General features: G+C 45.4%; 1 protein-coding gene across 2 annotated transcripts in view; it reads left to right on the top strand.

Annotated features, from left to right (window-relative positions):
* The first annotated feature begins 2,578 nt into the window (after positions 1-2,578).
* The window catches only part of mark1 (MAP/microtubule affinity-regulating kinase 1), a 53,031-nt gene continuing 30,609 nt past the window's right edge, over positions 2,579-25,000 (top strand). For both annotated transcript variants that reach the window (XM_083658012.1, XM_083658011.1), the window contains exons 1-3: positions 2,579-2,797; positions 7,173-7,373; positions 14,375-14,428. In XM_083658012.1, coding sequence (XP_083514138.1) covers positions 2,747-2,797; positions 7,173-7,373; positions 14,375-14,428 — 306 coding nt within the window. In that variant the 5' untranslated portion in view covers positions 2,579-2,746. The remainder of the gene's footprint in view (positions 2,798-7,172; positions 7,374-14,374; positions 14,429-25,000) is intronic.

Genomic DNA, 25,000 nt, shown 5'->3' with positions numbered 1-25,000 from the left:
CAAATCTGTCATGATACCACACAGATCACTGCATATGGGGAAGTCCTTCCTTATACACTCTAAACTTTCAACATTTGAATAGACGCCCAATCAAAACATGTTTATTACAGATTTATGACTACAGTAGCCTATGTGGCATACATACTGTTGACCTGCTATCACACCCTAAACATCCCTGGCTGTCCCCCCTACAAAATACCCCCCAGAAATCCTTTTGAGGGAGGGGTTTAGTGGAAGAGGTTATTTAAAAAAAGGAACATAACTTGTTCCTTAAAACAAACAAAAAACAAAAAAAAACTCATGTGTGTTAGCCTACTCGCAACCCATACCCACCCCTACCCCCTTTAGATATTTATATTCAATGCTTTACTCGTCACAATAATGTCATGTTTTTGAGTTGAAATATCTTCATTTTGGGGCTTTTCCAAGCAAGTATTGATATGTGATTATTTGTGATTAAATCAGCAAAATAGCCTACTGCATATATTTCTGCCACCCCTTAAAATCTCCATGCCACCCTCTTGAATATTTCTTAAGCTGCACCCCTGGGACCATGCGCCTGGAACCCCGTCAAGGAGCCCTGGTGGTCCCCAGACCCCACATTGAGACTCATTGCAGTGAGTATAGGTTATCGGTCACGGCTGGAGGAATGACGAGGGATGTAATGTTGCTTGTCAGTCCAGCAGATGGCAGAGTCTGCTCAGTTTGTCATGCAAAGCAGGCCCTACCGTGAACTAGGCCTTTTGACCAATTTAAACATCACATGGCACGACAAATGAAATTACATATCTTGGGAAAAGTACACACATTCTTTACTTAAGTAGAAGTACAGTTACTTGTGTAAAAAAAAAAAAAAAAATGGTAAAAGCAGAAGTAGCCTACTGATTCAACAAGTAGGCTCTGAAATGTAATCAAGTATACAAGTAAAAAAGTATTTGTACCAGCTGTTTCTGTGCAAAGCTAACTGAACCTCACGTCATAACTAGAATTTCCGCGTACTACGCGCGCTCAATTCTAGGGTGTGAGAAGATGAACCAAACACACACGGACACACAGCTCTCCAATGATAGTAGGAGGATTGGCTACAGGTGGTGTATGATGATGGTATTTAATCTCTGGTCCTGGATTTGTTTGAAACAGTTACTGAATAACTAAATCTAGGAAATGTACTGTAAATAAATAAACGGACAGTCCGTCAAGTCAGTTTTGGTCAGTTTTTCCATCACTTGTGTTAGTGGTAGGAGGGAGTGGACTTGGTTCAGGCGATGTGTGCCCAGCGCTTGGCGGATCCGGATCCGACACACGTGGGCCAGACTGCGAGGACATGTCTTGGCCTCCAGAAAGTCCCTGAGCGCCTCGGGATCCGCCCTCTCCTCCAGCTGTGCCTGCTTCCTCACCAGGGCCGGATCGGCGCCGCCGTGGTCCAGGAGCAGCTGGACGAAGGAGGCTGCATCGGCACCCGCTCCACAGCACCTCATCCAGCAGGCGAAAGAGAAGCTACGTCACGGGGTCAGAACGCCAGCGGCCTGGGGCAGCAGGACAAAGCGGTCCAGGTGGTTGCGGTGAGCGCTGATGTAAAGAGGAGACCTCTTGAGGGTGTGAACACTGTCCATGTCAACAGCGGCACGGAACTTGATGAGTTCCTGCAGTATGTCCAGCCTCCCCGCACAGGCAGGAATGTAGGCCAGGGTGTGTGGCCAGTGTGGGCTTCCGTTGGGGTTGGCCCCGGCTTCTAGGAGGATCTATCTGGACCCAGTCCAGGTGAGCGTAGTCCAAGGCCCAGTAGAGAGGTGTGCACTCTGTGGCATTCAGCTTGTCAGCGGCATTGTGTAGCTGCCTGTCCTCATGTTCTGCTTGAGCAGCCATTCCTCAGGTCTGTCAGAGTCAATCACAGACTAATGCTGCGTCTCAAACTGAAGGCTTTTAGAAGGGACTGAAGTGTGTGTTGGGCATTATTGACCGTAACATTATGACATCATGATATTATGACATCATAACATTGTCACTGTCTGATGAGATCACTATCGCTAGAGTGACATCACTGTTGACATCAGCGCGAGACGAGAGAGACTGGCAATCGTGTTTGTCATGCAAAGTCATGACTAAAGTAATTAGCCTGTTTCGAAAATGTTAGGAGTAGAAAGTACAGATATTTGTGTTCAAATTTAGGCAGTAAAAGTAAAAAGTCAGGAAAAAAATACTCACTAAAGCACAAATACCTGAAAATCCTACTATATATATATATATATATATATATATATATATATATATATATATATATATATATATATATATATATATATATATATATATATATATATGAATGGAGAGAGAGAGAGAGAGAGAGAGAGAGAGAGAGAGAGAGAGAGAGAGAGAGAGAGAGAGAGAGAGAGAGAGAGAGGTCCCTCCATCCTTCCTGGTGGGAGGTTTGAGATGCGCTGCGCAGACCCGTCCGCTCCCCGACGCATCTTCCTGGCCTGCCCCTCTCCTCTCCCTCCCTCTCTCTCTCTCTCTCTTCTCGCTGTTCTGTGTGCCGCTAGCCTAGCTGAGGGAAGCGCACAAAGCCGATAGAGGAGAGCTGGCGTGTCGGCGGGGCCCTGTGCGCGCTATGCTGGGCTAAAAAGGCCGCAGTTTGCGCGGTGTGTTTACTGGGGATGTAGAGAGAGACTCGAGGCGGGACCGCTCCGCTGCTTGTGTCTGCTGCTGCCCAGCCTGCTGCACCGCTGCGCGGCCTGCGAAGCACAAGATGTCGACCAGAACGCCATTGCCCACCGTCAACGAACGTGATACGGAGAATGTGAGTGTTGTTATCCGGAGACACCGACCCATGTTTGGACGTCGTAACGGCTTTATAGTTCGGCATTTAAATTGCGCACTGATCGGTGCAGGTTTATATGGGAGCAGCGCTTTTTTAGGCTACAATGTTGCAGAGCGACTCGACCAATGAGCAGGCAGGCTGTTTCCTCCCCTCTGACGGGAATAAAGCAGGCATGGTAGCCTAGAATAAAGGAATGGAGCTAGGTGCAGTTTGGTCAATGTAGCCTAGCTAGCTTCCTCCCAGGGTTTTGTGCACAATAATATGGATAGCCTAAACAACGCACTGCGTCAGTGTGTGTGCCCCGGACCGGTGTCTTTAATAATGCGATGGTTGAATCGAAATGTGTGAGACTTGTCTGTGTGTAGGCTGCGAGAAAATGGTGTTGCTCCAGTCGTGCAGTCGGGGGTATTTTCTAGTCCACAACGTCAATATTGGGGGGCGGTAGGAGGAGGGGGAGTAGTAGGGTGGGGTGGGGGTCTTGGTGTTGCTGCCCTACTTTTCAATGGCAACGCTTTGGTAGCATCGCAATGTGACATCCATCACCTATTGGGCCCTGTTGTAACTGCATGCTCTGTGCTGGACTGGGAAGGGGCGGGTGTGTGTGTGTGTGTGTGTGTGTGTGTGGTGGGGGGGGGTCATTGTTATTCACCATGAGCTGAAGCAACATCCAGCCATTTATTAAGAGGGCAAAGACATGGCGGCTCTAGTCTAAGCAGATATAGAGGATTCCCGTTGACTGTGTGTGTGTGTGATGGAATGTTTACGGACGTCCGTAACAAAATGCCTCCTGGGAACAGACTGTGTGAGGTCTGCCTTGTGTCGACAGGCTCGGACATATCTAGGCTCTGCTCATCTTCCTGCAAGCAGGCAGGACCAGGCAGCACAGGCTGCTCAATCATAACCAGGATCTCTTTATTGGATTGTTTTCCCAACGCACAGATGGCTGCGAGCAGTTAATGTATATCTGTAGGCGAAACATTTTGTTAGAATTAGATGTGCTATTTTCACTGTGGCTTCCTATATGCATTCAGAAAGACATAGTAGGCCTACATGTGAAACACTAAATTCAGGACATAAGTGCGTTTCCTTTTTTAGCTGCAAGCAGAGTCAAATGACTGAAAAACCCCAACGTTGTTTGTTACTAACTAACACGATAACAAGATGGTATATCCGCTATCTGATCCACTTATCCATCTTTGTTTTTAAATCAATTTTCAGCAATGCAGTAGCTTAGGGGGAGTGCTGCTAGCGTTATGGCTCACTGACATAGACATAGCCTGCTAGGCTGGTGAGCATTGCCTCAGCAACACAGGCAGTAGCCAGCAAGCCGCCTAGCCCTCCCTCTCTATTGGACTCCAACATGCAGCCCCGCGGGCAGCTAGCTGCAGCTTGCAGTCCGCTAGCTGCTCAACTGCGTTGCATAACAACTTATTACTCAGAGAGATGAGAGGGTTTTAGTGCAGCAAAAACAAGAATGTCTCTCCTGGCTTTCTCATTTATACGTGTGTGTGTGTGTGTGTGTGTGTGTGTGTGCGTGCGCGTGTGCGTGCACGCGTGGCTGTGCACGCGTGTCTTTTTTATGTCTGCCTCCCTCAAAGCAAGTGTGTTTGTGTCTGTGTGTTTGTGTCGCTGTGTGTCTGTGTGTGTTTGTGTGTGTGTGTGTGTGTGTTTGTGTCTCTGTGTTTGTGTGTGTTTGTGTCTGTGTGTGTGTGTGTGTTTGTGTCTGTGTCTGTGTGTGTTTGTGTCTGTAATGTGTTTTGCATGTGTGGTTGCCAGTTATTGGATGGGTCAGGTAGGTGAATGAAACCAACTTTGTGTATTAATAATCAAAGTAACAGTAGCATTCTGAATCAGCTGCTTGTCCAGGCAGCTACTCAGTTAATTGACTGAATGTGGAGCCAGACACTGACCAGCAGCAAAATATGAGAAAGACAGCTGTTCTCTCCCAGCGGAAGCTACACACTACACACACACACACACACACACACACACACACACACACACAACACACACACACACACACACACACCTCCATCATCACGGCTATCTGGGACAGTGTTTTGGTGCGTGAGAGACACAAGCTTTTTCACTTACATTGGCACACTCAATCACAAGCTCCCTCTGTGTACACACACCGTCACAGGGGGAGCTGTTTGGATCATGTGCCTGATGTGTCAGGAAGGATGTGGACTAGCCGTGATGACGCGCCGCGCGCCGGACCCGGGTGTAGCGTTACGCCGATGAAAGCGGAGCAGGGGAGCCTAGGGTAACTAGAGCGAGGCTTTATTCTCTGGGCTGGGGCGTGGTGCACAGGAGCAGTGGATCATAGGATCTCTGACCTGGCCTGACATCAGCAGCTGTTGTGAGAGGTGGAGGAAAATAGACCAGAGGCTGTGCGTGCCCTCTGTGCCAGCGTTGTGCTTGTAGGGCATTGAGGGCAAGCTGCTGCTGCTGCTGCTGCTGCTGCTGCTGGTTCACCTTCACGTGGCACGTCGTCGTCATACCCGCCCCGGCCATGATGACAAGGGCACTTTTGCTCCCCGGTTCGTTTGGGGTGTGTCACTGAGCCAGTAAGCTCGTTAGGAGCTCGTTAGGAGTTCAAAAACACAAAACGATTTGATCTGTTTGGCAAATTTGGTAAGATATTACATCGGGCTGGAGGATAATTCAATATGATCATTTATGGTCTTTCAGTGGGATGATATTGTGATTTTGAGATATCGAGACGCACAATTCTGCTGTACTCTGAACCAATGAGAACGAGCACTTTTTTATTGAGAAACTCAGACAAAATGAAGCATGGCAGGAAAGGAATTTTATGTGAACATTTCAGTTTAGTTTGGCATCACACCAAACCAAACGGTACCATTCGGTTCACTATGATGAAGTTTAATTGGATCGGTTAAGCTGACTTTGTGGAGCCATATCATCAGGAGGACGTCGGATGTAGGAACACAGAAGAATGTCAGTTCTGTTTCTTTTGTTATCTACCATCTTGTCTTGTGGCTGATCAGGTCTTTAGGTTAAGAGGTTAAGGTGTCATGGAGGGAGAGACAGGAACCTGACTCTCCCATGCAGCGACTGGCTAACTGGGCTTGAATGCATAGTTAGCTATGGCTATCTGTGTGCATACCGTATCAGGGGTGGGCAAACTTTTTTGGTTGGGGGCCGCATACAGAAAAATATAAGGAGTCGCAGGCCAAACAATATTTAGCGCAGCATTTTTCAACCTGTTCACGCTGAAAGAGGCAAATAAATTAGACCAGGAAACCCCTGTGCCATCAAAAATTACATTTTCTACCTAAATAAATATATGACACATAGTTTATTGATGTGCTCACCTATTACAATGGGTATTTCTGTATGTTTTCAAATGTTCTTTTCCTGTGCCAACAGGTTAAGACAGAGATAATTTCACCAACATTCAGTATTAAAAATGTAAAAAAAGAAAAACGGACAAATAAATAAATAGACCAGGTCAAGGTACTCAAATATAACCCATGTTCAGTGGTTTTAAATGGAAAAACGAAATGGGGGGAATCAGTTTTTTTGTTTTAGTTTTTTCCATTTCAGTTTTTTTCGTGTTTTTTTTTCATTTTTGTTTTCTCGTTTTTCCGTTTTAAACTTTAAAATGGAAAAACGTTTTTAGCATTTTTTTTTGCTAGCTAAATTCATGGCGGGCCACTTAAAAATGGGCAGCGGGCCGCAGTTGGCCCGCGGGCCATAGTTTGGCCACCCCTGGTATAGAGTATACCTAGGTACACACGCAAATATGCAGTATACCTAGGTACACTACACGCACATTCAGGGAACACACATTATATCGTATACCTAGGTACTGTACATGCACATTGAGGGCACACATACTGTATACCTAAGTACACACGCAAATATGCAGTATACCTAGGTACACGCACATTCAGGGCACACACATATATACCGTATACCTAGGTACACGCACATTCAGGGCACAGACATATACAGTATACCTAGGTACACGCACATTCAGGGCACACACATATACAGTATACCTACCTAGGTAGTCCATGCACATTTAGGGCACACACACACACAAGACACACTTACGCACTATCCTCTTCCTGGATGTGAAACCCAGCCTTGGCACACATAGCTCCACAGCGGCACCCTGCTGCACTGTGGGTGCGTTAGCAGGAGCAAAGGGTCTTTTCTGAAGTTAGCGTGCGTGCCAAAAGCCGGAGAGAGGAGCGCTAGGCTAGCACTTTCTGACCTTCTCTATGCACACACAATCATGGGGTTAGCTTAGCATTAGCAGCAGCCAGCCAGGGAGTGAGGAAGGATGCTGATCTCTACCCGTGTGGCCCTCCTCCTGCAGCACTCGTCGGTGGACGGCTTCGTGGAGCCCCCCGTCCCCCCGACCAAGTCGGCGAGCCGCCACAGCCTGCCGCGATGCCGCAACTCCTTCACGTCCACCGAGGAGCACCCCCACATCGGCAACTACCGCCTGCTCAAGACCATCGGCAAGGGGAATTTTGCCAAGGTCAAGCTGGCGAGACACGTCCTGACGGGACGAGAGGTAAGGCAACTTTTTTTTAATAATATATTGCGTGTTGGGATATTGTTCTATTTAGGGCTGCAACGAACGATTGTTTTCGTTATCGATTAATCTGGCGATTATTTTCTCGATTCATCGATTAGTTGTTTGGGCTATAAAATGTCAGAAAGGGGTGAAAAAATGACGATCAGTGTTTCCCAAAGCCCAAGATGACATCCTCTAATGTCTTGTTTTGTCCACAAGCCAAAGATATTCAGTTTACTGTCATACAGGAGTAAAGAAACCAGAAAATATTCACATTTAAGAAGCTGCAATCAGAGACGTTTCTTCTTAAAAAATTACTCAAAACGATTAATCGATTATCATAATAGTTGTCGATAATTTTAATCATGGCAGCTCTAGTTCTATTGTGCGCTTACACAGAAATATCCTCCTCATCTCACTCCACTTCCTATCTCTCTACCCGTCCTTTAAAATGCAGGTCAATGACAATGCGGTCCACCTGAAGGGGGAATATTAGAATGAAACGGTGCTTTCTCTCCTCCGCTGTCCTCACTTAGTCCCACTTTGCTTCTTACGGTGACATTTCTTATTAGAATGACACGTTGAAGCGTCCACCAGAGAGAATGGATGCGTTGCTAATTCACTCAATGTATTCTTAAGCCCCCGTCACACACTGTCCCAGAGGAAAGAAGACCAACGTGAAAGAGAAACGTAGCGATATCTTTTGTCGCGGCTACAAAAACGCTGGTCCTGTGTCGCGCAGTGAGAGAGGTTCAAAGATGGCCGTTGTCACAGTCTCGTGAGCAAAGGCAGGTTACAAATTCTTACTGTTATAAATTTAGGGTGACAATCTCACAGTGTGACCAGCCAATAGAAATGCAGCATGAAACGACACACTGATGTTACGCCAGTAAATGCTAAATGCTAGTAGCTACGTAGATGCTAATAATTACGTTACCTCAATCTCTCTTGGCATCTTTCTATGTTTTTCCATACACATAAATACCACTATTGCAAGAGCTCCTTGCGAACATCTCTACCACAGACTGGTGGACAGACTCGTGCCTGCATACCGACATGCAGAGACGAGAGAGAGAGAGAGATGAGACATGAATCAAACCTTAAAGAGTCTTTTCTGAAACGCGTCTAACGTTATTGTCAACGAGATTATCAGGCCACTACGCGGCCTTCACATCTAGTTTGCTGGGACTCCGGCCCCCGTATTGTGGTTGTGTATGTAACGTATCCGTATCGATATGCGTGTGTCCAAATTGCACGGAATTCGGCACTGCACTCCGTCAGGGACCCCCTAAGCGCACTCCCCGAGTTTGAAGTCGATCGGACGAACGGGTCTCGAGATAAACCGTTTTTTGTGTTTGCCAGTAGGTGGCGCTATGCCGAATTGCCCGAAATTCGGCACTGCGCTCCATCAGGTACCCCTAAGGTCTCCTCCCCAAGTTTGATGTCAATTGGACAAACACTTTTTGTGTTTGCCAGTAGGTGGCACTATGCCGAGTCTGTGTGTGTGTGTGGGGGGGGGGGTGGCGTGGTAACGGCCGGCCGACGTCACGCAGGTGACATGGGGCTGCAGTGTGGCTTTCTGCCTCATGTCTCTCATAGACACGTCATAGACACACGTGTCACAGACACGTCATAGACACACGTGTCACAGACACGTCATAGACACACGTGTCACAGACACGTCATAGACACACGTGTCATAGACTGCTGAGCTGTCAGAGTGCTACAGGCCACGCCCCGCTCCATTCACTGTCTCTCAGCAGGAGGCAGAGCACGCCCCCTCACATGTCCCGCCCCCATCATCTCTTTCACACCACTAGCATCCTTTCATTTAGCACCCGCTCGTATCGTAGCATCACAGATATCATCTCAGGTCAAACGGGTGAGCGTTTGTTCCATTCAGCCTCCTCTGGCGATCATGTTAAACAGGCGTCTCGGTTATGCTACCCGCCACTCGCTGAGAAGGTCAGGCGTGGCTTTGTTTGCCTGAGCGCCTTCGCTGGCTCATCAGAATGCAAAGGCATGGATCAGGAGTGAGAGAGAGAGAGAGAGAGAGAGGGAACAGGTGGAAAGAACACAAACCCACTAAAAACCGATGCTATCCGGGCTTTAGCTGATAATAGCGCTTCTTAGCCGGCGTACTTTTTGCTCACAGCGAATGAAGGAAGGAAGCTTCGGCTGTATTAGCAAGGCGACAAAAGTAGAAGTTCTCTGTGTGACTGTGCACCACAAAGGAAGGGAGGCAGCAGCAGTCACCTCTAGATGACAGACTGCCCCCTTTCTTCTGAAGAGTGCGGCTACAGGGTGGGGTTGTGGTTCTCTCTCTCTCACACACACACACTCTCACACACACTCACACACACACTCACACACACACCTCTACTGATGGAGACATTGCCAACCAGCGTTATGCCCTCGTCTGCTAGGTAGCAACAGTGCAACCTATATTTGAGTTGTGTGGCATGATCAAGCCCCAACCTTCGCTTCTGAAAAATGAGGCCAGTGCAGAAGTACCAAAACCTGCAGTTCCTCGAGTGGCTACTTGAGGCTGGCTGCAAAAGTGTCATTCCCCATTCACCCTCATGTTAAGCTGCCCGACTTTAGAGCAGAAATAAACATTATATTGTTTATATAGCGTGATTCGAAAAAACAGTTTTGGACTCTCTAGAGTACCGCGGGGATGACGTATTTTTGTAGGCTTACCCAGAAATCAGCGCCATGCTGGTTTGTAAGGGGAAAAGGCTATGGGGTTTTAGAATGGAGATTTGGGTTAAATGCATGAAATAAGGTCTGTGACTTTTGAAGCGTTTTCTGAAAATTGCGTAAAAGAAAAACACATTTCAAGTCATAAAAGTGGTCTTCATTTGTGAAGATTATCCTGCTGAACACAAACTTTGCTGTTTCATAAACCTTTGTTAAGCACAGACCTTGTTTCATGCGTTTAACCGAAAATCCCATACAAAGATGGAGAGGCAAAGTGACCGCCTACTTCCTACTTCAGCGCTGTACCAGAGATTTTCATGCACTTTGCCTCTCTATTGCCTTTTACACGCAAGAGCCGGAAACGTCCAGGTCTCTTCCGGACTCATTCCTGTGGTACTCTGTTTATACGACCTACAGTATACAGCTCAACAGTCACGTGACATCACCTCTGGTTCCGGAAGAGTATTTCCCCTTTATTTTTCCGATCTCCACCGATCAAAGACGTCGATATTTCATTGCCAAATGGTGGGTAGTGTAGTACTCCATGAAGAGATTTTTTTTTTTTTAAGAAGAAACCATATCATCATACAGATCTGTGGCTTCTACAGGAACATATACCATCGTTTCACAACTAGCTCGTCCGTGGTAAGTCTACCGTGCGACATTATGGCCAGTAATCAAAATCTCATTGCAGAATATGAACGGGGGGAAATGCTCTTCCGGAAAGCGTGACATCACGGAACCGTGGCGTGACTGTTGAGCTCTGTGGGCATGACCTTGTCTCTGCCCGCACGCTTTCCTTCATGACCCCATTGTGTTGTGACAAAGAGTGGAGAGAGAGAGAGGAGCATGCCATCCACCTCATCACACACGTGCTGCTATAGAGAGCCAAAGTGAACGTGACTTCCTGCTTCAGCACTGTACCAGAGATTTTCATCCGCCATTTATTTTCCCACAGACATTTCGTAAAATGCTTATAAAAATAGTTTTACTTGGTCAAACCAAACGCTTCAGATATATTTAGAAACAGTAGAGACCACATAACACACACACACACACCACATAACATTGCAATCTGACCCAATATTTTTTTGATTTTTGTTGTTGTTGTTTTGGTCTGAGTGAAATGTTATGCGATCTCTCCTGTTTCTAAATATATCTGAAGCGTTTGGTTTGAACAAGTAAAACTATTTTTTATAAGCATTTTACGAAATGTCTATGGGAAAATAAATGGCGCATGAAATTTGAAAATCTCTGGTACAGTGCTGAAGCAGGAAGTGACGTTCCACTTTGCCTCTGTATATGACTCACTTTGCCCTCTACTAACAGTGTGTCCTTCATGGTAATATTCACATGTTTCTATACATGTGTGTGACGTGCGTACAGTGAAGAGCATATGGCCCATGTGTTACAAACGCTCTGAATAATTAACAGTGATGCACGTTGCCCTTCTGTCACTGTACAGCTGAATTATTCACCCTCAAATCCATTAGTGACGGAACACACACTCACACACACGCACCCGGACGTCCGGGTAGTGCTGCGCTAGATTACCTGTCTACCAACACGAGGGTCGCAGGTTCGAGCCCCCGTGTTACCTCCGGCTTGGTCGGGCGTCCACACAGGCACAATTGGCCGTGTCTGCGGGTGGGAAGCCGGATTAAGGGTATGTGTCCTGGTCACTCGCTGCACTAGTTCCTCCTCTGGTCGGTCGGGGACCGCCTGTTCACTGTCAAGTGAAAAGAAGCGGCTGGTGACTGCACATGTATCGGAGGGAAGCACGTGCTAGTCTACAACTCTCCCCAGATCGGCAGAGGGGGCGGGGCAACGATCGGGAGTCAGCAGGGGGAATTGGGGGTGATCTGGGAAAAAAAACGTGATTAAAAAAAAAAAAAAAAACAGCCAGGGGAACGTTGGCACGGCGTAATGGAGAGGAAATGAAATGTCCCCTCTGGAGCGTGGGCCGTGACCGGAGGGAGCGAGGAGCGGCAGAGTGAGCTCTGTCTGTGCACCTGCCCACCTAAGACACGCTGCAAATAGAACACACCTGCGTCCCACATGTGTCTACACCCCCCCCCCCTCTCCCTCCTCCTCCTCCTCCTCTCTCCCTCCTCCTCCTCTGTCCCGCCCCCTCCTCTCATCTTTCCTGCCTGCTAGATAGAGGCGTGTCCTATGGGGGCTTATAGGCTCCAGGTTGACATGAAATGTGTTGAGCCGCTGCATGTCTTGGGGAAACCCCCCCCGATCTGGATGAATGGCCTCCGTTCCATCTACTCTGATGCAGCACTTTTCTTCCTGGTTTTCCCCTTAACAGGCTACTTTGGATTAGAGCCAGAGTCTGCCTCCACTGAAGCATGCCTATTAAGCCTGTGTACTAGAGTACCACAGGGAGGAGTCCGGAAGACCTGGACATTAGCACTTACTGTACGTGTAAAAGTCGATGGGATTTTAATGCCTTTGCTGGCGATAGCCGGCGCCGATGCTTCATTATGCTTTCGGGTTGTCCGTCCGTACGTCCGATGTTCGTTAACGCGATACCTCAGGAACGCTTTGGCGGAATTTCTTCATATTTGCCTGAAACGTCCACTTGGACTCAAGGATGAACTGATTTTGTGATCAAAGTTCAAGGTCACTGTGACCTCACGAATGACATTGTCATGCTCGTTAATGCGATATCTCAGGTACGCCTTGACGGAATTGCTTAAAATTGGGCTCAAACGTCCACTTGCGCTCAAGGATGAGCTGATTACATTTTGGTGGTCAAAGGTCAAAGTCCAAGCTCACTGTGACCTCACGACAACCGCCATTTTCATGCTCGTTAACGCGATATCTCAGTAAACAGTTTCCTAATGAGTTTATGGTCATCGCCTGTCCAGTGATGGCGCAGCTTACCAATCGCGGACCAATAGCAGGCGGCTCTGTGGGAAAATGACAAACTCGACGCTCCAAAACGAGTTCACAAATGAATGGATGACATCACACTAGCTACGTCCATATTTATTATACAGTCTATAGTGATACGGTTCAAAGTGATTTCTTAGTGATTGCTTTCTGCTTACACAGTGTAGGAGAGAGACCAATCAGGGCTGATTTCATCTTGTATAGCAACAGAAGCCCATCTGTCTTATTTCAATATAATGACAGTAAAAACGTTGTTGGCGTGATGTCTGGATGGACTGATGGGAGGCTGCAGTGTGGCTCTGAAAGGTGCTGAGCTGTTAGGAAGTCAGGAGAACAGGTTTAGGTTAGGTTAGGTTTAGGTTAGGTAGAGGTAGGGTAGAGGTAGGTTTAGGTTAGGGCTGCTTATTGTGATGGATGGATCATCAGGCTGCTCCCCAGTAAGATCAGGGCTCCAATTTCCAGCCAGCGGCCCTGAGCTTCCTCTTCCAAAGCCCATGGTACTGTAGCCCACTGGCACATACCAGTGTGTGTGTATGTGATCTGCATATAGTGCTTATTCACCACGCCCACTTTCTCTCTCTTCCGCGTTACACACAATTGTATTTCTTCCGGTTCAGCGCTAGTTGGCGGCCAATTTCAAAACAAAACGTCACTATAATAATGAATGAACTTTGGCAACATTCAGAATTAAGCTACACTGCGGCCAACTTCAGTTACATGTTCATAGCGTTACTGCTGCGAGGAGCCGATGGCTGCACCCGGTCGGCATTTAACGTTAGTTACAAAAGCACGTCGTCAGTGTTTTCTCACTGCCAGTAGCCTAACTACAGTAGGGTTTGACAGATAGCTAGTCCGACCGGTGTCAGCAGCACAGCCAGCGCTCCCAGTCCTCCTCGCTGCTCGTTCAATATTTCCAAATAGGCGTTATTCTGATAAACTGGTCACATATATGTTACGTTTTCACCCGAAAAATATTAAAACTTTAAAACCGTTTGTTTTTTGCTTGAAAACAGCTTTTTGGCAAGTCTAAAAATGACTATGGTAGGCGTAATCTACTTCCGTGTCTAAAACCGGAAAGACGATTACAAAATGACGTCATGCAGAAGCGTCCTTCTATGGGCATAGAATAAGGTGAATAGCTCTGATTTCCACTCCTCCTTATGAACAAATATCTCCTCTTACTTGTTTGTGCTGCTGATGAAAGCGTTGTTTATTGATAAATGTCCAGCTTTAGAAATCCATGTTTGACACCATCGCTTTACAGAGGAATAGTAAAAGTTCACTGCACAATCAAAGCAAAACTCTTAAGTTACTGTACCTTTTATCTCCTTATCTGAACAACATCTCCCTTGTCTTCTCTGTCTTTCTCCACTCTTCTCTCTCTCTCTCTCTAGGTGGCTGTGAAGATTATAGACAAAACTCAGCTGAATCCCACCAGTCTACAGAAGGTACGTTGTATCTGTCCTTTATAGCCACATGGGGACATTAATGTGTTGGGTACGTTGTATCTGTCCTTTATAGCCACATGGGGACATTCATGTGTTGGGTACGTTGTATCTGTCCTTTATAGCCACATGGGGACATTAATGTGTTGGGTATGTTGTATGTGTCCTTTATAGCCACATGGAGACATTAATGTGTTGGGTAGTACGTTGTATCTGTCCTTTATAGCCACATGGGGACATTAATGTGTTGGGTACGTTGTATCTGTCCTTTATAGCCACATGGGGACATTAATGTGTTGGGTACGTTGTATCTGTCCTTTATAGCCACATGGGGACATTAATGTGTTGGGTAGTACGTTGTATCTGTTTTTTATAGCCACATGGGGACATTAATGTGTTGGGTACGTTGTATCTGTCCTTTATAGCCACATGGGGACATTAATGTGTTGGGTACGTTGTATCTGTCCTTTATAGCCACATGGGGACATTAATGTGTTGGGTACGTTGTATCTGTCCTTTATAGCCACATGGGGACATTAATGTGTTGGGTACGTTGTATCTGTCCTTTATAGCCACATGGGGACATTAATGTGTTGGGTACGTTGTATCTGTCCTTTATAGCCACATGGGGACATTAATGTGTTGGGTACGTTGTATCTGTCCTTTATAGCCACATGGGGACATTAATGTGTTGGGTACGTTGTATCTGTCCTTTATAGCCACATGGGGACATTAATGTGTTGGGTACGTTGTATCTGTCCTTTATAGCCACATGGGGACATTAATGTGTTGGGTACGTTGTATCTGTCCTTTATAGCCACATGTGACATTAATGTGTTGGGTACGTTGTATCTGTCTTTATAGCCACATGGGGACATTAATGTGTTGGGTACGTTGTATCTGTCCTTTATAGCCACATGGGGACATTAATGTGTTGGGTACGTTGTATCTGTCCTTTATAGCCACATGGGGACATTAATGTGTTGGGTACATTGTATCTGTCCTTTACAGCCACATGGGGACATTAATGTGTTGGGTACATTGTATCTGTCCTTTACAGCCACATGGGGACATTAATGTGTTGGGGACTGTGCCTCCGGCTTTTCCATTAGAGTTGGTGTTGCTCTTGCTCTTTCTGTACTCTTTGAACTCAGTGGGCTGTTTTACATAATGTAATCAGATGTAGTCAGGAGAGACCACACGGCTTTGCTTTAGCTGCAAGTCCCCTCACTCTCACTCTCTGTTGGTTTGTGGTTAGGAGCATCTAAAAATAACCCCCTGCCTGTTTCTCACTTCCTCCTGTCTCGCACTCATAACCAATTAGAACGCAGGGTTTTGGGACCATTTCCTGATTACTGCGTCCAAATCCAGCTCTTTCTGCTGATTAAACAGTGAGAATGTGTCCATGGTCCTCACACAAGTGTAGGACAACATTATTATACAAGATAATGATACAAGATACAAGATCATTTTAATAGCCGTAGTGAGGAATCATATTACAAATGAGGAATTTGTCTTTGTGCAGGATGCAGCACAGCGATCACAATAGCAGACGGTGGAGCAAACAGAAAACTATCTCAAATTATAATTTATAAAGTGCAAACTAAAAGTCCTATAAAGTGATATATAAAGGGGGTGGGGGCGTAGGATAATGTCTGTGGGTTCATATCCATTTAAAATGTCCAGTGTGATATATAATGGAGGAGGGGAGGGGTAGTATAGTGTCTGTGTAACATAGCTAGCTAGCCGCTAACATTAGCCACAGTAGGCTGCGCACTGCGCTCTTAAAGGGATATTTATCTATGATATTTCTGCCCAGCTGGACCTGATTAGTGATTTGCTCCGTTCGCCCAGACGGGTGTCAAGCTGTCAGCAACAAGACTGGGAGGATCACACCGGAAGAAAAACCCAGAGGCATCATGGCCGCTAGAAATAAGGTGGATAGGACTTTTAGTTTGCACTTTATAAATTATAATTTGATATATAACACATATATATATATAGTATAGATATATATATCACATATAAAATGTTATGTAAATGTCCATGTAAGATGTCAAGTAAAAGTGTCTGTGGGATAATCCTAGCATAGCTCAGCACTGCTGCTCTTGTCATGTCTCGTGTGGCGATAGGTTGTAAGTACAGTAACCCCCTGCACTCACAGCAATGGCAGTGGACGTCTTGATGGATGTTCTGACCTCTGTCTCTCTGTAACGTGATGGAGTGGAGCATGTTGCTGCTGAATGATAACACAATAACAACAACTAGCTTTCCCAACATGTCTGCCCTTCCACTACGGCCTGAGTGGAGATGAGACAGAGGAGTGAGCTCAGCGAGTGTTCCTGGTGTAACAATTTGACACCATAGATGAAGTCTGTAGATGAAGTCTGAGGTAATCAAACTGTGGTGCTGATGTGAGAGAGCAAATGACAAATTTGATTCTTGGCAAAAGTCCTCCTTTCAGAGCTGTAAAACATCAGCAGAGTATTCGGAGTCTCTGAGTCAGAGTCTTAATCGTGATACTGTGGCTGGCCTTGTTCTTTAATTTGTTTTAATTGAATCAAACTCTGATTAATCAGCCAATCAGAGCAAAGAGTTTGTGAGAACTCAGAGGTCTCAGTTCCATTAAGCAATCTAATCTGAGCTAGATGGATGTCATGGTGAAAGCTCTGTTCAGGGTATTAAAGGTATTAAAAGTTGATCAAATCAATTTAGGGAAAATTAAGGCCCTTAAAAAGTATTCAAACGTTTTAATCGCTATTTGATGAGGTATTATTAACTTTTGTAGCTATTGTGCTGATTGTGTTAAATGGGCATATGATATGATATGATATCTTATATCGATTGCAGACCCCTGATTTGAATCGAAAGCGTATCGTGGCAGATTTTGTGATATCAGCAAATATCGTATCGTTGTCCAAAGAATCTACCACAGTATGCAATATCGTATTGTGATGAAACTTGTGATTTACACCTCTATCGCTGATGTGACAAAAGTGGCGTTGAGCTCTTAAAATATATTCAAAAGGTCTTATAAAGTACTTAAAAGGTATTACATATATAACTTCAGGATTCCCGCATATACTCTGCTTTTGTTAAATGCCCCGTTGTGCTGTGTGTATTCTGTGCACAGTGAACTAATGGGCCTTTTAGAATAAAAACGGACTGCATCACTGGTGTGACTCCAGCCCCACCGGCCATGGACCTCCCTCACAAATCACTGCACTCCAGTCTGCAGTGATTTGGGAGGTAGGTACATGACCGGTGGGCCCGGTCGTCCGCTGCTCAGTGATGAATGTGGCAGAACAGACGTGTTGTGTGAGAGTGCAGACAGAGTGCGTCCCTCTCTTTAATTATTCATATTTCCTTTCACATGTCAGCTGCAGATAGAATAGACCTGAGTGGGGTCAATATGCAGAGGTCTCACAGCGCGCTATTAGAGAGGGACGAGCTATCATTGGTATAAGTAGGTGTGTGCGTGTTTGTGTGTACATGTGAATGTGTGCCCTTATTAATCACTCCCCCCCCCCCCCATTTTCTCCCCAATTGTACTTGGCTAATCCCCCCCGCTGTCCCGGTCGTTGATCCACCCCCCTCTGCCGATCTGGGGAGAGTTGTAGACTAGCACCATGCTTCCTCCAATACATGTGCAGTCGCCAGCCGCTTCTTTTCACCTGACAGTGAGGTATTTCACCAGCAGGACGTAGCATGTGGGAGGATCACGCTCAGTGTAGGAAATGACAAAATATATTTTGGGGCAACTTTTGCCCCCCGCTGTCTAAAAAAAAATGGGGGCATTTAAAAAATTAGCAGGGCACTTTAAAAGAATTAGTGCATAAAGTTCAGGGTTGTGGGGTTGCCACGGCGAGTCTGGAAAGTGCTTGGATTTAAGAAAAAAATCAAAAGAACCGGTATAATCATGAAGAGCCCGACCAATACTGGATTTTGGAGGCTGATGCCGATACCGATATTAGGGAGTAAAAAAATTCCGATAACGATACATCGGCTGATATTCTTATATTATATATACACATTATTTCACACTTGACAAAGATATGACTTGAGATATGTAATGTAGGCAGGATATTTTACAGCTTATCAATCAACTTTATTGTCCAAAATCACATCAATGCAATGAAACAGTAAACTAGAATACTAGATCTAGAAACTAGAAATACAGAAACACAAATAGAACAAATATAAAATGTAACTTGAGTTAAGACAAAAGGTCAAATATACACAACAACATGTTGTCTATAACTTAAAAAATACAAAATAAAAAAATATCGGCCAACATATCGGCCGATACCGATATATCGGTTATCGGCCGATAATATCGGTGGACCGATATATCGGTCCGGCTCTAGATATGATATGGCACATGCCTAGTTGGCACATTCATATCCTGTAGATGCCTGCATGTCTGTGTGTAATGTAATGTTTCTATACCTTAATGCCCTCTGCTCAGTCATATAGCGTTGCTGTAACAGTAGACGGAAGCACCATCTCTGCACTGCAGAAGTCTGTCTTCTAATGCGGCAGTGGTCTCCGGGAGGGAATCGATTGTCTCGTTGAGTCAGAGTGTCCTCTCCTCTCCACTCTGGATGCATTAAAGGCAGCATCGACCCTCATACAGGCATTCACATGCTGTCCCTGTGACATGTCCTGTGATGTTGGACAGCTCGGTCAATATTTGAGAACATGAACCTGGTCAAAGCTAGAGACAAGAGAGCGCCAACACTCCAGTGTATGAATTCATCAGGAGACGCGTCCTGGGTGGAGTTGCCCCAGTGACGGTGAATAGAGAATGGTGGGACTGGGCAATTCAATTTGAGTGTTTATTATATTTCATTAGAATCTCTTAGAAAATGAGATCTGAAACAAATGACAGTAGTTACGGTAATATACTAATATTACATGAAAATGTCAGTTTTACCATTCTTTATATTACCTAGCAGTTCAATGTAATGAACATAAATTTGACTATTTAACTTTGTACAGTATATGTTACCAGATATTGTTACATATTATTGATATCAAAATAATTCCTTATGAGGACCGACCGACTGTGAGAATCTATAGAATTATTGTGGATTAGGATTAACAACGAAAAACTATAAAATATTTACCAATGTTCCGGGAAACTCCCACTGAGAAGTACTGTCTTCCTTTACATGTCAACAACAACACGGCTTTGAAATGTCTCGCTGGCCTCAGTGATTAGAGTATTGAGGCTTGTTCATGTTTACAGGTCAAGAGCTGAGGGGAAGTGATTAGAGTATTGAGGCTTGTCCGTGTTTACGAGTGCAGATCTTGGGGGAAGTTGCTGAGCGCTGTAGAAGGACATCTGGGCTGTTCCCACTGTAACGCTGACGCCAGATATGTGGCAAGAAAATGCAGATCGATGGATGTAGGGATGGGACTCGAGAACCAGAACCGTTTTTAGAACCGGTTCCAAATTGTCCAGACTCCAGTTACTCGGAATTGTATGCCTCCGTGTGGTTATCAATTGCTGGCATGCGCATTGCAAAAACTCGCGCCTTATGCGTCAAACTCTGCATCGACATCTGCCATGGAGTCGTGGCACAGAGGGAGAAATGGTCCAAAGCATGGCTTCATTTCATGGAGAAAGATGCTACTTGTAACGTCTGTGAAACTAGATAATTTCGAGTGTGATAACAGCAGCAATATGTTGAAACATAAACATGTTATATCCTTTTTTTTGTAATTCACTTTTTATTTCTTTTCAAAGAGAAAACTTACACAAAAGTACACAACACCGAGACATAAACCAAAGAAAACAGACACAAAGGAGCATTGTAATTTATTGAACATGTTATCAGGCAGACATTCTACACTGTGTTCAGACTCCAGACAATGAAACAGCTGTGTTGACGCTGAAAGCCTGTGTACAGTAGGACTACACTCTTCCCCACACAGAAAATTGATTAGGAATCGATAAGGGAATCGATAAAGAATAGGACCGATAAAGAATAGGACCGGTAAGCAGAATTGATAATGACATGCATTGGTATCAATACAATCTTACCATCCCTAGATGGGTGGAGGTTGAGCTTCCTTGAGTGATAGAAACAGTGTTTCCCCTAGAAAAAAATTCAGGCCTGGAGGGATTTCGAAACGTACCTCGACACGTTGACATGTTTTGGAACAGCGCTGCACGTTGGCACAATGTTCCTAAAAGCAAAATGCTTAATTGTTTTTGAATGATTTGGCATCTTCTATTACTGTCAACACTGTCAACACCAGTATTGCTGTGTTATAATAATATGCCATAAAGGTTTATTGAAATTTTGGGGAGAGCAGAAAAAAAATCTATTTTTTTTTCTTTTTTTGCAATTATTTCTCTGGCCTGGCGGGGGCGCCGTAGAATGGTAGGGGAAACACTGAAGTATAATATAATACATATAAATATAATATAATATAATACATGATAAATTCAGCTTTGAGGCTACAGTGGACAGGTTCATGGTTAAATGCCATGCTGTAATTAGCTGGCTAGGCGATTTCTAGAGGAGGCTGTAGCCTGTAGGCCACAGGGGGACAGCAGCCTATTGATTGAGTGACTCAGATCTTTTTAAATGGGTGGAGAGGACTCTCTGCTGTGTCTCCAAACAAATCTGCCGTCAATCTGACCTTGTCTCCTCTCCTCCTCTTCGGACTGGTGCTTCGGTGTGACTCGATTAGACAGAAGGGCACAGAGTTAGTAGTACAGTGGTTCTCAACGTAGGATCGGGGGACCACAAGGGGGTACCTATTAAATTGATGAAGTGTTCAACGTCACCAATTAATTAATTAGATTAAATCGCAATGAGATGATGTAGAAGGAGGACTATTTTGATCATAGTGCCTGTGTTATCTCTCTACCTACAATACAGACAGTCATGGAGTTCTGGACAAAATCATGTCTGACAGTAAGAATATTCTCAGATTTGGGTCAGAGAGAGAAAATCTTATCGAATGGGTCTAGTGTGGCTCCTCTCTGTTGTCCTGGGAGGGTCCTGTTCAGTCCCGGCGCCAGACCACATATCCAGAGGGGGCACGAGCCTTAAGCAGGGGGGCACTGATAAAATGTGTCCCCCCCCCCAATAAATTGATGTAAGAAAATAATAAAACAGAGCTCAGACAAGTCCACCCCTGGGGATACACAGTGATCGAAGCAGGCGTTTTGACGGTACGATTTTCTTTAAACTGACATATTTGTGTCGAGTCCACCCCTGGGGATACACAGTGATCGAACCAGGCGTTTTGACGGTACGATTTTTTTTAAACTGACATATTTGTGTCGAGTCCACCCCTGGGGATACACAGTGATCGAACCAGGCGTTTTGACGGTACGATTTTTTTTAAACTGACATATTTGTGTCGAGTCCACCCCTGGGGATACACAGTGATCGAACCAGGCGTTTTGACGGTACGATTTTTTTTAAACTGACATATTTGTTTCGAGTCCACCCCTGGGGATACACAGTGATCGAACCAGGCGTTTTGACGGTACGATTTTTTTTAAACCTACATACAGCAGATAATTTCAGCAGCGAACAGGTAGTTCCGTAAGTTGTAGATCCCGAGTTCAAATCCCACACGGGGTGATATAATATTTTTTGAAAATGTAGCAGAAATTGTTAATCTGGACATAATTATAGCTTTATGTATAAAGCTGCTGAATATACGCTGTGTACATAGCAGAATAACGGAACATGCCCATTCATGGTAACGGTCATATTCGACGTCAGCTTGACGTTCCCGCGTAGACGTCTAAATCATCCCCAAATCACCATGTGATCTGGCCTAGTCCTGAACGTCACTGGAACACGTCATCACAACGTTATCATGGCGTAATTTTGCTTGCTGGGAGGGCTGTGAATCTTCACTGGCCTCACGATTCCATTCGATTACGATTATTTTTGACACCCCTAATGTTAGATTATGCTGTTAGAGCTCACTGATTCACATTTGGAAGAGGCAGAAGCGTTTCAGAGTGCGTTCTGTGGTGTGAAACAGGCTTTAGCTAGAGAGAGCAGAGAGAGTAGGTAGAGCAAGAGAAATACTGCCAGCGTTTCCAGTCAGAATCCCTCCTCTCAACATGGCTGAGCTACGCTGCTGCTGACGCGGGTTCGCCCTCCTATCTTGTATCTGAGTGCTCTTTGTTGTTGATTCATTTTCAGGGCAGCCGGTGAGCATCCGGTATACTGTGCTAAGGGAGGGCAGTCTGGGTAGTGTAGTGTTGAGGTAAAAGCACTCTCCTGCCACCGGGGGTTCAATTCCCGGCAGCTGTACGTCCCGCTTGGTCTGACCTTCCTACAGAAAAAAATTGGGCGTGTCTGCAGGTGGGAAGCCAGTGGCGTATGTGTCCTGATCGCTGCACTAGTGCCTCCTCTGGTCGGTCGGGGGGGGGGGGCTGTTCAGGGGGGAGGGGAACTGGGGAATAGCGTGATCCTCCCACATGCTGCGTCCTGCCGGTGAAACCTCTCGCTGTCATGTATGTAGTACAGTATGTATGATGTATTGGAGGAAGCATGTGCTAGTCTACGGCTCTCCCCAGATCAGCAGAAGGGGGTGGAGCTGTGACCGGGACAGCCGGGGGAATTGGCCAAGTACATGGGATAAAAATGGAACAAACTTGATAAAAAACAAAAAGGTATAATGTGCTATATGACCCTGTGTGCGTGTGCGTGTGTGTGTGTGTGTGTGTGTGTGTGTGTGTGTGTGTGTGTGTGTGTGTGTGTGTGTGTGTGTATTTTGGGGTCAAGCCCTCTTAACCCATTGATACCTGATGCAGCATTTGTGTGTGTATCCCTTTAAGACTGCGAACTGCATGACGCGGTTCGCGGTCTTAAAGGGATACACACACAAATGCTGCATCAGGTATCAATGGGTTAATGTCTGAGGTTTATGTCCGTCTTGTGCCTGCCACTCTGCATTAGCCAATGAAATGCTGTCATGCCCATGGGCGAGGGGAGCGTTGGTCTTGTTCAGATGAGTGGAATGTGATTTGACGGACAGTACCGTTTGAGATGTATAAACTGAATGTGATTGGATGGACAGTACCGTTTGAACTTGGCTTTTAGCTCAATCGGAAAACCGGCCAAGAAAATCGCAATCGGTGCATCCCCAATCGAATTCAAATGAATCGTCTGTATTCTCGAAAACGGATAAATATCAACAATGTTTACCATGCTAAGCTACCTAACCTCTAACCCGTAGCAGCCCTGCAAGTCACCCTGATGTGCTCGAGCCACAGCCGGGTAACTTACAGGGTTGACTACTATCTATCTGTTCACACACACACACACACACACACACACACACACACACACACACACACACACACACACACACACACACACACACACACACACACACACACACACACACACACACTCTCATACTCTCATTAGGGGGATGAGGGCTGCCAGGCTACTCAATAATCCCCAATGCCATGTTGTATGAGCAGCTGTGTTGCTGTGACTGAAATAGTGCAGGCAGACAGTTCCTGCCAGCGTTCTCATGTCTCCTGTACTGCTCCTCCTGCATGGGGACATGGGCATATGGACATGGGGACACGGGCATGGGGACACGGGGACACTGCTGTAATTAAGGCTAGTTTGGAAGTCTGGCTGCTGCCCCTGGGTGACTGGAAGTAGGTCACTGGCACAGACGACTGAGATTCAGGCCCACTGGAGATGGCATGTGCTCATGTGTGTGATGATACAAGGTCTGTTTGTGCCTCTATCCCTTTTATTGTTGACTTCTGTGACTCCTTTTAGTTTGAAAGACAGCAAGTCGCTTGCTTTACCTCAAAGGAAGAGGGTCCAAGAGTCTAGGATTCACATATTAGTTGCCTTGTCCAGATGCACCCTCAAAACCTTTGTACTCCTCTCGTCTCCTCTACTTTGATACGTTTAATGAGATATTATTGACATTATTATATTATTTTTGGTCTATTTTATTCCAATTTGTGTGTCGAAGGTCAATTGCGTTATAACATGATGAGCTCAAAAATTAATGTCTTGGTCTCATTTTGGATTTTATTTTTTATTTTGGGGGGGGGGGGGGGGGGATTTTATTTTGGAGATTTTCGTTGATGTTACATTGATGGTCTACAAGACATTTTGAGCTCATGGCATAACGTAATTAACCCTTGACACAATAACAACAATACAACAATAATGTAGTTTTGTTGACCTACGATGTGACTAGTGTTACTATAGGACCGGAAGTGGCGGGCGGCCTAACGTCAAACCAAAGAAACTATAAAGGAGGAAGGAGATCACTCAAGTCACAGCGTTCAACTTTTGCATTGTTCCATTGAAGTGAATGGGGCAGGCGTGAAAACGTCCAACTCTAAACCATCATAATGATGGTTTATAGTTTATCTGTGACATTATGTGATGACTGATGTGGTTTTTTTTTTTTATCTAAATGTGCATGTTAGTTTTCCTTATTATTGGTCTCCAGACAGATCATGGCTCTGTCCAGCAGTTGCATATAGCTCAACTCAAGCCCCGTGTTTGCTTCAAAATAGCTAGATTAGTGAACTACATGGTGATACAT

This window comes from Poromitra crassiceps, assembly GCF_964638095.1.
Source record: "Poromitra crassiceps genome assembly, chromosome: 22".
Lineage (NCBI taxonomy): Eukaryota > Metazoa > Chordata > Actinopteri > Beryciformes > Melamphaidae > Poromitra > Poromitra crassiceps.
The sequence above is the reverse complement of the archived record's forward strand: the minus strand, read 5'-3'. Positions and strand labels throughout refer to the sequence as shown.